This window comes from Drosophila sulfurigaster, chromosome 4, assembly GCF_023558435.1.
Source record: "Drosophila sulfurigaster albostrigata strain 15112-1811.04 chromosome 4, ASM2355843v2, whole genome shotgun sequence".
NCBI classification, from domain to species: domain Eukaryota; kingdom Metazoa; phylum Arthropoda; class Insecta; order Diptera; family Drosophilidae; genus Drosophila; species Drosophila sulfurigaster.
Window position 1 is genome coordinate 2,372,092 of NC_084884.1, and position 13,333 is coordinate 2,385,424.

The 13,333-nt window shown below is 30.8% G+C and overlaps 1 protein-coding gene across 1 annotated transcript in view; it reads left to right on the top strand.

Moving 5' to 3' along the window:
• The first annotated feature begins 1,124 nt into the window (after positions 1 to 1,124).
• The window catches only part of LOC133846884 (protein pangolin, isoforms A/H/I/S-like), a 35,273-nt gene continuing 23,064 nt past the window's right edge, over positions 1,125 to 13,333 (top strand). The window contains 5 exon segments of the mRNA XM_062281595.1: positions 1,125 to 1,812; positions 2,931 to 3,340; positions 4,213 to 4,261; positions 6,505 to 6,602; positions 12,390 to 12,501. Of these exon segments, the coding sequence (XP_062137579.1) occupies positions 3,176 to 3,340; positions 4,213 to 4,261; positions 6,505 to 6,602; positions 12,390 to 12,501 (424 nt within the window). The 5' untranslated portion in view covers positions 1,125 to 1,812; positions 2,931 to 3,175.

Genomic DNA, 13,333 nt, shown 5'->3' on the forward strand with positions numbered 1-13,333 from the left:
AGCCGCCAGCACTTATACTTACAAATGGCCTATCTTAAATAAGATCTTCCTCCGAATTCCTATTTAAATTTAAAGAAATCAACAGCTGGCATTTCAGAGCGGTCATATTAAGAAATTTACGAGTTGGTTCGTGGCGGTGGAAGCGCAAAAACGGGACTTGGACAAACGTAAAAGAACTGAGTGGCAGTGGAAACGGGGCATTAGGTACACGTTCCTTCAGTCTCAGCACAGCATCGATTTTATCGATAGTGGAAGGTGTGTGATCCTGTTTTAAAAATTTGCTGTTTTATTGTTAATATAGAAGACGAGAAATAATACGATTTCGTTCATCCGCGAACTGAGCTTTAAAATTAAATTAACTTTTGGGAACATATACATATAAGTAAGTTTTCAAGACCAAAATAATCGTTCGGGAAAAAATTGATTTTTGTTGTATTTTTGGTAAATATTGTTGAGTGATTTTTTTTGTAACAGTTTGTATGCGAAATATTTACGAATTACACGTACTGACGTAGTGTCAATAAAAATTGTAGTTGATGTAACCCAGTGTCAATGAAAAAGTTTATGTTTGATTAAAACTGGGTCACGTTTTTATTTTAATTACTCAATGGCGGTTGATTAAATTTAATTTTCTTTGATATTTTTACATATCTGGCTTGAGAATCTTTCAAGAAAGTGCGGTTAGTGTAACTTGGCTATAACACTCGAGTCAACATTTCGATAATAGTTTGTATCGATATGATACGAAAAGCCATCAGCTGTTTCTGTAGCGAGCAATTCCGACTAACAGAACAATACTCGTTAGTTTAAAATTACGTTTTGAATGTACTGTCGTTTCTGTTAATAACAGGAATGTGTTGAGGAAGCATTTGTAAAATTTTCAGTTTTAGTGCGCGAGGCTTGGCGAGCGGTCGTGTTAAATTCTTTCGTGGTTATTCGATATACATTGAATTGTATTTTAATATTTTAAATTGTATTGTAATCAAATACAATCAAAAGAAACACACAATAAAAATATATTTAGTTCGTAAAGGATCGTAATAATTTATAAGTTGATGTGATTGCTAAACATTATTCATTCATACGAATATATATATATATATATATATATATATATACCATTTTGACGCATGTTATGTGTTCATACCCATATGAAAATTAACAAACACAGGCAAGAATACAGATGATATTATATCTGTTCCCATGTGTTAGCCTATGCATATATACACGTATGTATCTATATGGTATGTGCAAGTGTATAAAGTACAGCGATTGTGATCGGGATCGTCATCGTCTCAATCCATTTGTGTATATGAATGTGTGTGGTGGCATGTGCGTGCGTAATTAGAAAAAGTTTCAAAGAATACAACAAAATAAAAGATAAATATGAAGAAATTATTTTTAAAATAATTTTAATGATGAAATACGAATAAATCAACTAAAAATAAAAAAGTGTATATTATATTAGCAGATCACACTGAATAAGTAAACAAATAATATTAATTTATTTTTATATGTACTTATGTACACTCACGCGCGCGCGCGAATTCATGCACACTTGATGGTGTATGAATATGTATGCAAAAATCTAAAATGAATGCAAATTAATCATTTAAAAAGTAAATGATTTAAAGAATTTTTATTAATGCGATTGGTTACCAATTTATTTATTTGGTTGTGCCTTAATCTTAAGCAAGACCATCTTAAAACAATAAGGCACAACAAACACGTTAACCTGTTTTGCCGACGGAGAAAAAATATTGTTTATATAATTGAATGCGTATAATCTTATTGAATTGCATTTAAAAAAAGGTAAGTCGCTTCAATGAATTTTGTATTCCTTTTTTGTACTACATTCATCATATACAAACTATTTAAAAGATAAAAGATGATTTGTACGAACATGCGTTTATAAACGTTCGTTTGTGAATATTTTCGGGAAAAAATATTTTTCGAATTCTCTTTGGTCGGCGTTTTGTTTTGTTTCGTTCGTTTCTTTTTCTACCTGTTGATATCCCACAATCATTTCTCTAAATAGAAACTCGTTGTCATTAGTGTTGTGACGGTGCTTTGTTGTTGTCGTGGTTTTGGGTTCGCTTGTTACCTTGAACTAATAGTTGACGTTATGTTCTACTACGAGTGTGTACCCTAATAATAGTGTATGTGCTTTAAATCTTGCATTTCTTCAACAAGTAGTACATACATACGCACACTTTATTGGATATACTTTATAGACATACATATGTACATACATAGATATGTACACAACCATATGCGACTTAAGCAACCCCGTGTGTGCTGTTGTATGTATGTTTTGATTCTTACCTTTTTTGTATATTTGTAGAACATTTAAAGGGACAGTGTAGAGGCATAGGCTGCTAGAATCCCAAAACTTATAATCATCGATTGCCGTTCTTAGTCCTGATCGGCCGCTTGCACAACAAGCCGATAACAAAGAACTTCGAAACTTCGAATAAAAAAATTCATTAAAATGTTAACTAGTTTTTAATCGAAAGCAATTTTAGAGCATTTTCTGTAAAATGTTAATTAAAATGACGTTACCTACGTACATTGCTGAAGTTTTAAAATTATAGTAGGTGATTTATTTTAAATGTTGAATATGTATTTGCATGTGTGTATACATATGAAACAAGAATAAAGGCATTTTAAATCTTTAGTAATAAAAGTGTCAGTAAGTTGTCTCAATACTTCAACCAATAAATAGCACGGAAATAGCCCCTTTTTAGAAGAATGTGAACCGAAGAGCGATATAAATACAACGTAGCAATAGCTGCAATAATACTTGTCAGCAAAATATTTTGGTATAAAATATTTTTTTCATTAACTAAAAATTTGTTGAAAAAAGTTTCTAAATTTGTAAAATGATGAGATTGATCTGTAAATATTACGTTTTATTTCTGATCCTACAGTAACACGACGTGGCGAAAATTTACTCATGATGGATATTTGGCATCGATAAATACAGAAGTAAACAAATCCTTGGATAGCACATGTCTGGAGCGACATGGATAGAAAAACAATTTTACATAATATTCTACTGAGGTTATCCGAAGTGAATTTGTATTATGCATTTATCATAAGCAAGGCGTCAGCGATATTTAAATAATTTAGGTAACGGTCACCTATTTCTAAATAGCTGGGCAAGATTTGAATCATGCCACATACACATACGCGACATGGATCATCTGGAGATGATTTAGGCAGCACCGATGAAGTCAAGATATTTAAGGATGAAGGCGACCGCGAAGATGAGAAAATATCATCCGAGAACCTTTTAGTCGAAGAAAAATCAAGTTTGATTGATCTAACTGAAAGTGAGGTAGGCCTTTAACAATTTGAATTACTTATTGTCTCATATATAATATATATTTATTTTATGGACGTTACTATAATATTTAATATGATTTTATTATGGTTTGTAATTAAATTTACCACCAACAAGCATAGGCTTGGCCGAAATGGAGGTAAACTTACTTACTTAAATAATAAGGACCGTAATTCGCGGACGTAAAATAAAATAAGAATGAAAATACGATATAAGAATGATATTTAATGTTAAAACGGAAAATTAATAACTTGTTCAAATTATTATCAGAAAGCTCAATATTCACATACTAGAGACTATAATTTATACACAAAACAGATTTCGGGATAAATTCATGATTCATTTATGAAAAGTCTTTAGGCATAACAGCAACAAGGTTTAGAAAGTTAAATATAGATTGCTCATTATTAGTATTTAATAAATAATGATAAATTTTTATTGACAATCGATTATATATATTTTGTACTTATTTAAAAGTTTCATCATAGAAGTGAATAGTATTTAGGTGTAAGAGTATTAAATATAAATAAAATATTTGACTTAAACTATGAGGAGCATTAAATATATCACATAATCATGTATGAGTTCATTTTAGTCGCACGTATGGCCGACTAAGACGTACCCGATTTGTAACTGTACCTTTGAAAAAGAGTCTTAAATCTATATAGGGTGACATACATATATACTAGTAATCTAAGTAAGTATTGCACTCAAAAATAGTTTTACACAATAAGGTCGGTTAACCTGGTATATATTGAAAATAAATAAATACTTATAGTTAAATAAATACTTGATTTATTTTGTATTAAATTTAAGTGTCTAGCTAATTTAATTTCGCTTAATATATAATCAAACTTTACATACAGGAAAAGGGCACCAAGACAGTTTCGAGGCCAGGCCACAGCCCCGTATTTAGTAAGTATATATCACAAAAATATTTTTGTTTACTATTATTTATCATAAAGAATTTCATTAAATTACATTGTATAAATGACAATATATAATATATACAATGTATTTAATCACTTAAAATTTGTATTTCATTAAATTGGCTTTTAGGAATATTATTAGAAAATCTAAAATGTGACTTATTTTAACTCTTGTTCACATTGATATTAAAGAAGTCAACAATGAGGTGTATTTCAAATAGTGAGGTATTATTCTTAGAATTAGTCCGTTAGCTTTAATTAACTCAAAAAAATAATATAAAGAATTGTTGACTAAAATTAATTTGATCTTCTATAAAATGAATATTGATATATTAAGCCAAAGTTGTTTTGGAGGCCGTACAAAGTACTATCCCACAAAGTACTATTCCACAAATACAGAGTATCTTGAAGTTGGTTTGCACATAATCGATCTCACTCTCTATAGGCATATTCTTCAGTACCAACATGTGCCCAGACACAGCCTTTCAGCCATAGTTGGTGTGGGTCGGATAAATAACCGGCTGCTGCCGCCGCTGTCGAGTTTTAACCTTAACATCCGTCGACGTCGCGTTGCGTCGAGACTGTTCACATCGGCTTCCATGGTGCTAACAAGGTGATGCAGATCGCCTCGTCGACACGCTACTTACTTCATTTCTTGTTTTCTGTTTGCTACATTTTGCTTTCTTTTTCTTGTGTTCGTCAGCGGGGTGTACGTACTCGTACCCATGCTTGTATGGATTGGTGTATGTTTGTGTGCGCAAGCATGTTTTCATAAAAGAACGAGTAAATAAATAAAACGTATATAAACGGACACATGTATGTATATCCAGAATATGCGTTGGCATATATACGACTTGAACATCGTACGCATGCATTTTAGATTTCCAAAAATATATACTCATACTTTAATACTATATACAAGTACAAGTTTATTCATTGAACACACAGTGAACATTCACTCGTACAACATAAGGGCCAGCAACCAAATTTGGTAATATTAGTTTTAAAAGATAGATGTAGAGGGCATTAAGTTTGTAAAACCGTCTTTTTAAAATCAACTTTACTTTGGTTAATTGTATTAATATATTTTTTCTTGTATTATAGGATTTTTGTAAGCAACATAGTCATAACATTATGGGCCTTTTAGTTGTTTGATACATACATACATATGTATGTACGTGCAAATATATTTCGGCATAGCATAAAACTCCATATTCCCTTTTCCACAATCAGTATAATTTTTTAGGCACCAATTTAAGTATGATTGTAAAATTATATGTATGTACACATAAATGTGTTTTTTTGTGTATACATAATACACACTGCCATATACTTACATACGTACATATCTCCAAGTATTTCTACCTTAGTATTGGAGTCCTTGAAAATTAATGAGTTTTCGTAGAATTGGTTGGACTCGTTCGTTGTGCAGCTGATGTTGAAACTAAAAAGCTGTCGAAGTTAAAGGGCCTGACACCGATGTTGGATTGTTCTGTTGTTGTTTTTATCAGTACAAAGTCAATTATAAAAAAATAGCAATAATACTTTTAATATTGGTTTAACTAACATAATGTGGATTAGATAGACATTCATAAAATTATTATCAATGATTGAAGTAACTCTTGCAATGGTCGATTTATCATGCTGCTCTCTTTAAATTGTGGCCTTTTTGTATTCCATATTTTTGTTTTCATATGCACTACTTTTTGTCTTATATTAGCAAGGGATATGCCTTAATTTACATAAAATCAGCACACTTTTAACACGTAATTTTTTGCACATATATTAATTTAGGGTGCATTCTGTGTATGTAATTGATAACTATCAATACTCTTACAGTGTATTAAATTTTAAAATCAAGCAATTTCCAATGGATTAGTAGAATATGTGACCTAAATCCTGATTTAAAACCTTTTGTCTTTTTAATCTGATTATGATTTTATTAATAATTTTGTTAATAAAAAATAAAAACAATTAAAACGTATCAGTAAATAAACCTATTGAGATCGCAGGCTGTGGCCAAACACTATCGATAAGAACGTTGTTAGAAAATATCTTAGTCACAAATTTTAATTAAGAAATTTTTTAAGAAGTGCGGAAAACAAAATGATACCTAAAATATATTTTTATAGAGAAATCGAACATCAAGTACAAGAACATTATCATATTAAACTCTTATATTTAAGGTTGGTGAAATTATTCATTTGTATTGTTACTATTTACTTTCAGATAAGCTTGAGCCCCATACTCATACCTTTAATATGGGATATTTGGTATCACCGTACTCATATGCTAATGGCGCACCTGGTGGATTGCCCGTAACTATGGTGAGTAATGTTTTTAATTAATACAAATATTTTAGTAAGAGTAAACTATGGTAAAAGACAATCATATACACTACATTTAAAGTTACAGTAAGTGTTTTTATTAAACCATTAAAAATATTATATTCTTTAATAATGTAAAATTATTAGGCAAATAAGGACAAAAACAATTTTAATTTCGTTGACCGCAATGAAAGTGTGTTTATAATATTATAAATAATATATTCATCGCGGTCAATTTATTTGATAAGTATTATGTGGGGTAAAATTAACTAAAAATGATGTAAAAAGATTATTATCATTTTTTTAATGTAGTCTTTTTACAAATTGATAAAAGGATGTCGGCATTTCCCTTTTAATCCTTTTTATATCGGCTAACCAAGAACATTTAAATTTGTTAGATTAGATAAGAATTGTGGAAGTTATTTAAGAATTACTTTTGTACAGTAAAAAAACGAGTATTGCAATCGGGTCTTAGTTGCTGTAGCTGACAATATATACTCTATGGTATATTTTCAATGTAGTAATATATAAAATATACCCTGCGATATAGTTGAGTAATTTTGATGTTTATCCAGAATATTTTTAAAATATGGTTTTATTACAAATGGGTAGCGGGTATCTCAGAATCGAGCACTCTCAACTGTAGTCCTGTGTTACACAACAGAAGGCCTGCCGCATGTACGTTATCGGAATTAGCTTTTTGTTTCAGTTTATGTTATTTTCAATGTAAAGAGTCTCGGCACGGGACAAATTCTGTCATGGAATTACCCATATGATATCTGCCTATTGAAATATATAGAAGCTCTTAGGGACAGACTGTATGGCTCACTTGATTCCAAATATACATAAATAATTCTTATTCCCGTAGGGTAAAAGGGTATTATATCTTTATGCATCCAACAAATATATCTAACTGACACTATTCAGCGTCAGCAACCCAGACGATATCGCTATGACCGTTGGTTTGTCCTCATGAAACACAATTTCTCAGAGCAATATTTTTTCGAAAGCATCTGTAATTTTTGCACGGAGATCAAGCTCGATTTTTCTAATATTTATTCGGTATATTTATATTCTTAAAATTTAAGAACAATACCGCAAAATTTTGTTTTCCTTGAAAATGGTTTGGGGTATCTCAATGTCAAGCACACTCGACTGTAGCTTTCTTATTAGGACTGGTTATGTATCTCTACCTATCAATGATATTATATATAAACAATTTTCATTGCCTTAGAAATATAGGTATTAACACGAACGTATTGGATATTGCAGTAGAGTTCTTACATAATTCTATAAAACACACTACACACTATTGTAACCATTTAATATTTTGAATGTAGCAGTATGTTGATAATCAAAAACACCGTTTTCACATTGTTTGGTGTTATTGAAAATGAATAACGAATATCTCACATTCGAACTGTAATATTCTTACTTGATTGGTAAACAAAAGATACATTTCTAAAGTCTAGAAACTGAATTATTAGATTTGAGCAATAAACGGATACGTTGACACCACTAGTGCCAATTTAATTTTGTTTTGTTCCTTTTACCCAATGTCTGCGAAAAATTATTTGATTAGTCTAAGTTGTTAAGCCTAAGAAGTGAAGGTTAGACAGAGAACTTTCTGAGAGAATGTCATCACCTTATAAGCCAAATGTTTCCATTATAGTACGGATGTTTCCCTAACGGCATTTTTCTTTCAATTTACTTCGTATTAGTTGCCCCAACCTTAAGTCGTATAAAGAAGCTGAGGTCAGGGGACCATTGCGGGCAATGATAACAAAGAAAGATTAAGTACAATAACATCAGCAAACATCCTAAGCCATTACGGCAAGAACATATGGTATGGTATGGCATCAACAGGTTCTAGTCACTTCCGGCACCGTTAGTTCAAGCTAATGTTGTAAAAATATATTTCCTTAAAATATTCCAAGTATTTTTTTATTATTATTATTATTATTACTATTACCTGGCTCTTTATAATTTACGTCTTCGACAATTCAGTAGATTCAAATATTTTTAATATTTATGTGTCCTAATATTAGAATGAAAGATTAATAAGTAAACCGAATTTTTATCATTTAAATTGATTTATTTTTGTAAAAGATGAAAAAAGCTGGTCAAAAATTTAAATCTTGAAAACTTAAATTTTTGTGAAAGATATTTGAAAAGCTGGAAAAATTTCAAAATTCACAATCCGTTAAAATTGTGTACTCATTAATCAACGCAGTTCCTTATAGTGCTCTGATCCATTCTGTGTTGTAGTTGGACATTATTTGCTTTTGCTATTTCTGAAATCGTTTGGTGTTCTTTGTGGTAGTACTTTCAAGCTTCAGCTTGTACACATACATACTATCTGCCACTTCTTGGTATAACCTCACACAAAACACATGTGTGCATATAGAGATTCTCTTTTACTTTGTCTCTTTCTGGCTAACGTATAAAAACAATACCAATCTATGAACTCTCATACACTCAGGCGCAAACACACATACATAGAGACATAGTACCACCAGTGCTCACCTGAATTCTGGCCCATATATGTATGTATATATTGTATGCACTCATATACACATATATATGTATTAAAGCATACGTACTATTCGTCTGAGTATCTGACGAGCTCAGGAAGCAATCTAAAAAAGCAGTGCTTCCAACCCCAGCTACATGTCATACTCCCAGTGATAGCAGCCTCAGCCAACAACCACCCCCAAAGTACCGACGTCCTGGGTTCTGGCGTTTCTTATAATGAGAGAGACATAGAACAACCCCCAAATTTTCCGCTGCACTTATTTTTTTAAACAATGGCGTCCAATTTCATTTATACAGAATCATTTAAGTAAAATGTTTTTCCGTCTAAGCTTCGTTTTTTAAATTAATTTTACTCCACCAAATAAAAGGTTCAAACAAAACTCTTTCTCTAGATTAATAATATATATAAACTCATTGATAATTGCTACGCCTATTAGATCCTTCAACTATAAAAGGAACCTGTCGAAAACAATTTCAGATGTTTCTAACAGAAAAACCAAATAGATATCATTATGCCAATTCAAAGTAAAAAAGGATAGATATAAATCTATCGACTCCGATATATACTGAAACGTTAATAATACAAACTTTGTTTTTATTTAGAAAAAGATTAATTTAAAAAATGCATTCTTTACCTTTCGTGAAGTATAACACGAAAAGAGAGCATATTTCTGATCAGCGTCAATATATGATATAGGCACGTCTGTCTTCAGCTTTCAGTCTGAACATCTATTACATAACAGCAGATTAAATTAGTTTTCGATTTTACTATGCCCTATGATTTCTAAAAATTTAGTAGCGATCAGATAAATATTGTATAAGGTATTTCTTAAGTACTGGAATGCACGTGGATGAATCACGATCGATAATTTTAAAAATTAAAAAGCGTCTGAGCATTTTTTTCGTGAAAAGAAATAACATTAATTAATATTGGGTAGTCGCAATATTATATGTATAATATATGAAATTAAAAAAAAAATATACATATATGTAATATAATATGTGCTTGGGATATTGTCGCCATAAAAATTTCTTGCTTGTTTGCTAATCGCATAAGATTCAACACAATTTGCAGGCTCTAGTTAAAGTATTGCAAAAATGATTGAATACTTGAATTCGATTAAATTATAAGTACACTGGAACGTTAGCTACAGTCGTGTGTGCTTGATTTGAGATACTCGCTACCCAATTCTGATAATAAAAAACAATGCGAAATCGGTAATTCCGTTCAAATATTCACAATATATGTTTACCAAAAAATAGTTAAATATTAAAAATTAGTGAAAACAAAATATTAGAATATATCAAATGTTGTACTTTGTGTATCGATATATTATATATACATAAAACTATTCATGAAATAATTTTAACGTAAAAATTTGTTAACTTTGAAATGAATAGATATTATGTTGGTAGCAAAATTCGAGTTTTAATACTATTATATATAATTGTTACGTCTGACAGGACAGAAAGGGTGGTGATCAAATTTGAGGACTAACTTCATTTGATTATTACATACTCGAGTACTGTCAAATTTAAGATCTTAGACTTTAATATTATAGCACTTTTATTTGGTTATCCCCAGACATAGTAATACCGTATTAAAGTCATACAAGTGTTAATTAATCTGGTAGACTCCTTTGGTTTTCTTATGGCATTAATGAAATATTAAAACATATTTATATATAAATATTGTTTTCAATGTTTAATCATACCTGCTACTCATGGGGTAGAAGAATATCATAACTTTGTGGCGGCAGGAAATGTATGTAACAGGTAGAAGGAGGCATCTCCGACCCTATAAAGTATATATATTCTTGATCAGTGTCAACAGCCGAGACGATCTAGCCATGTCCGTTTGTCCGTATGAAACACTGGATCTTAGAGACTAAGAGATAATATAATTTTTTTCGACAGCATTTGTTATGTTTGCACGCAGATCAAGTTTCAAATTTCCCACTTCCGCGCCCGCAAATCAGAGAAATTCGAATAACAAGCGTAATTTTAAAGCTGTAACAATAATAACTATAAAATTGTCGAAGTTATTACAGAAATACTTTTGTATGGGCAAAAACGTCTACTTACAAATAGTATATTGTGCCGACTATGGTTTATTTTGAATGTGGTACTACATCGATATGCCAAATGTACCATTCGTTATATTTTTAGTATTTTTGTAGTAATTTTGCTATATTTTGAAAATAATACCGCAATATTTTGCTTTTATTTAAAATGGGTTGTGGGCACGCTCCACTGTAGCTTTCTTACTTGCTTTTTAATATCATCAATGATATTAAACTAGAACTTAATACAGGGTACAAGGAAACATTCTTCAAATATAATTGATCTATGGGTAAAACAGCAACATACGTTAGTCGATTATTCTTTTGTCTATGAAGTGATGATTTTTATTGTGGTAAGCGTGGAGTAGTTTAGTAGACCAAGCAAACGCTGAGGGAAAGGAAGAGAGCAGCGTTGGCGGCACTTTTATATTCGTTAAGCGGCGGCAACATCAAAGACATATTTTCAGTTTCGCTGACTCGTCGCTTGCTTTGTATTCGACGTTGCTGCTGCCATTTCTGTTGCTTGATATTATTATTATGGTTGTTGTTTCTGTCGTTTGCATGTTGTTGTTTTATTCATCAAGTCCCAAGTACCTCGTAACAATATAGGTGATGATATGAAACACACATATGCACATAGCGCTGTATTTATGAAGATAGATAACTACATTCACAACACACATTTGTAAACTTATCGAAACATTTCGACAAAAATACCTTAGGTGACATTTGTTTACAAATGATTTATTCAATTCAAATATGTAGATATGTAAAGCACATATTCTTTCTAATACTGAAGTTTTACACAGAATGTCTTATTTGTAAGCAACAAGTAACACATTTTTTGGAAAACAATTTAAAAACCCTTATATAAAACTTGATAAATATCACATGTACATATGTATTTTCTTCGCTATTAGTTATCGTTATTGATTAAGTATATTTGTATTTACAAGTTATTATTGCTTTAAATATGCAATTCCTTCGATTACTGCAATATTCATACTGCATACATATGTACATTGGAGTATTTATGGAAAAGATGGCAAATATGAATAATAATAATTATATTTATATTATGTTGTTTAAGTGTAGTATATCTCGCTTTTATATGTACTTTATACTAACAGAAAACAGTTACTTAATTCAGAATATGTTACAATTCGATATATCAACTTTATATTTGCAGGCAAATAAAATTGGTTTACCGCCTTTCTTTTGCCATAATGGTGACCCACTAGCAACACCGCCGCCTGCACATTGTGGAATACCTCCTTATCAATTAGATCCAAAAGCTATAGGTGAGTTTAATGACCCTTTTAATATATATGTAATAAATACAATGAATCAATGACGAAGTATATATAAATGCTTATGTATGTATGTATATATGTATATATCCGTCCGTCCGTATGAACACCTAGATCTCAGAGACTATAAGAGATAGAGCTATAATTTTTTTCGACAGCATTTGTTATGTTTGCACGCAGATCAAGTTTGTTTCAAATTTTTGCCACGCCCACTTCCGCCCCCGCAAATCAAAAAATCGAATAACAAGCGTAATTTTAATTTATTTTGGTATATATAATAATTACTATAGTAGTTATGATTCCTGAAAATTTTGTTGCGATCAGATAAAAATTATGGAAGTTATTAAAGAAATACTTTTGTATGGACAAAAACGCCTACTTACTAGGGGTCTGTGTGCTTTGGCGGACAATCTAGCACATTGTGCCGCCTATGGTATATTTTGAATGGTGTACTATATCGATATACCAAACATACCATTTGGTATATTCTTAGTATTTTTAGTATAGTATTTAGTATTATATTCGGTATATTTTGCTTTTAATCAAATTGGGTAGCGGGTATCTCACAGTCGAGCACACTTGACTGTAGCTTTCTTACTTGTTTTTTTCAGTTTTCAGGCAAATTTTTTTTATAAAAACAACTAAGATATGCTATGGATCCATTATATAATGAAAATTTGGATATTTCTTTATGACATTATACAAAAAATACGATGAATGTGAAGATTTTTTTCGGTCGTGGTTTACCATTTTCAGGAATTGCCCATATACATATACATATACATATACATATGTACTATATTCTGTCATACATAAGTGCATT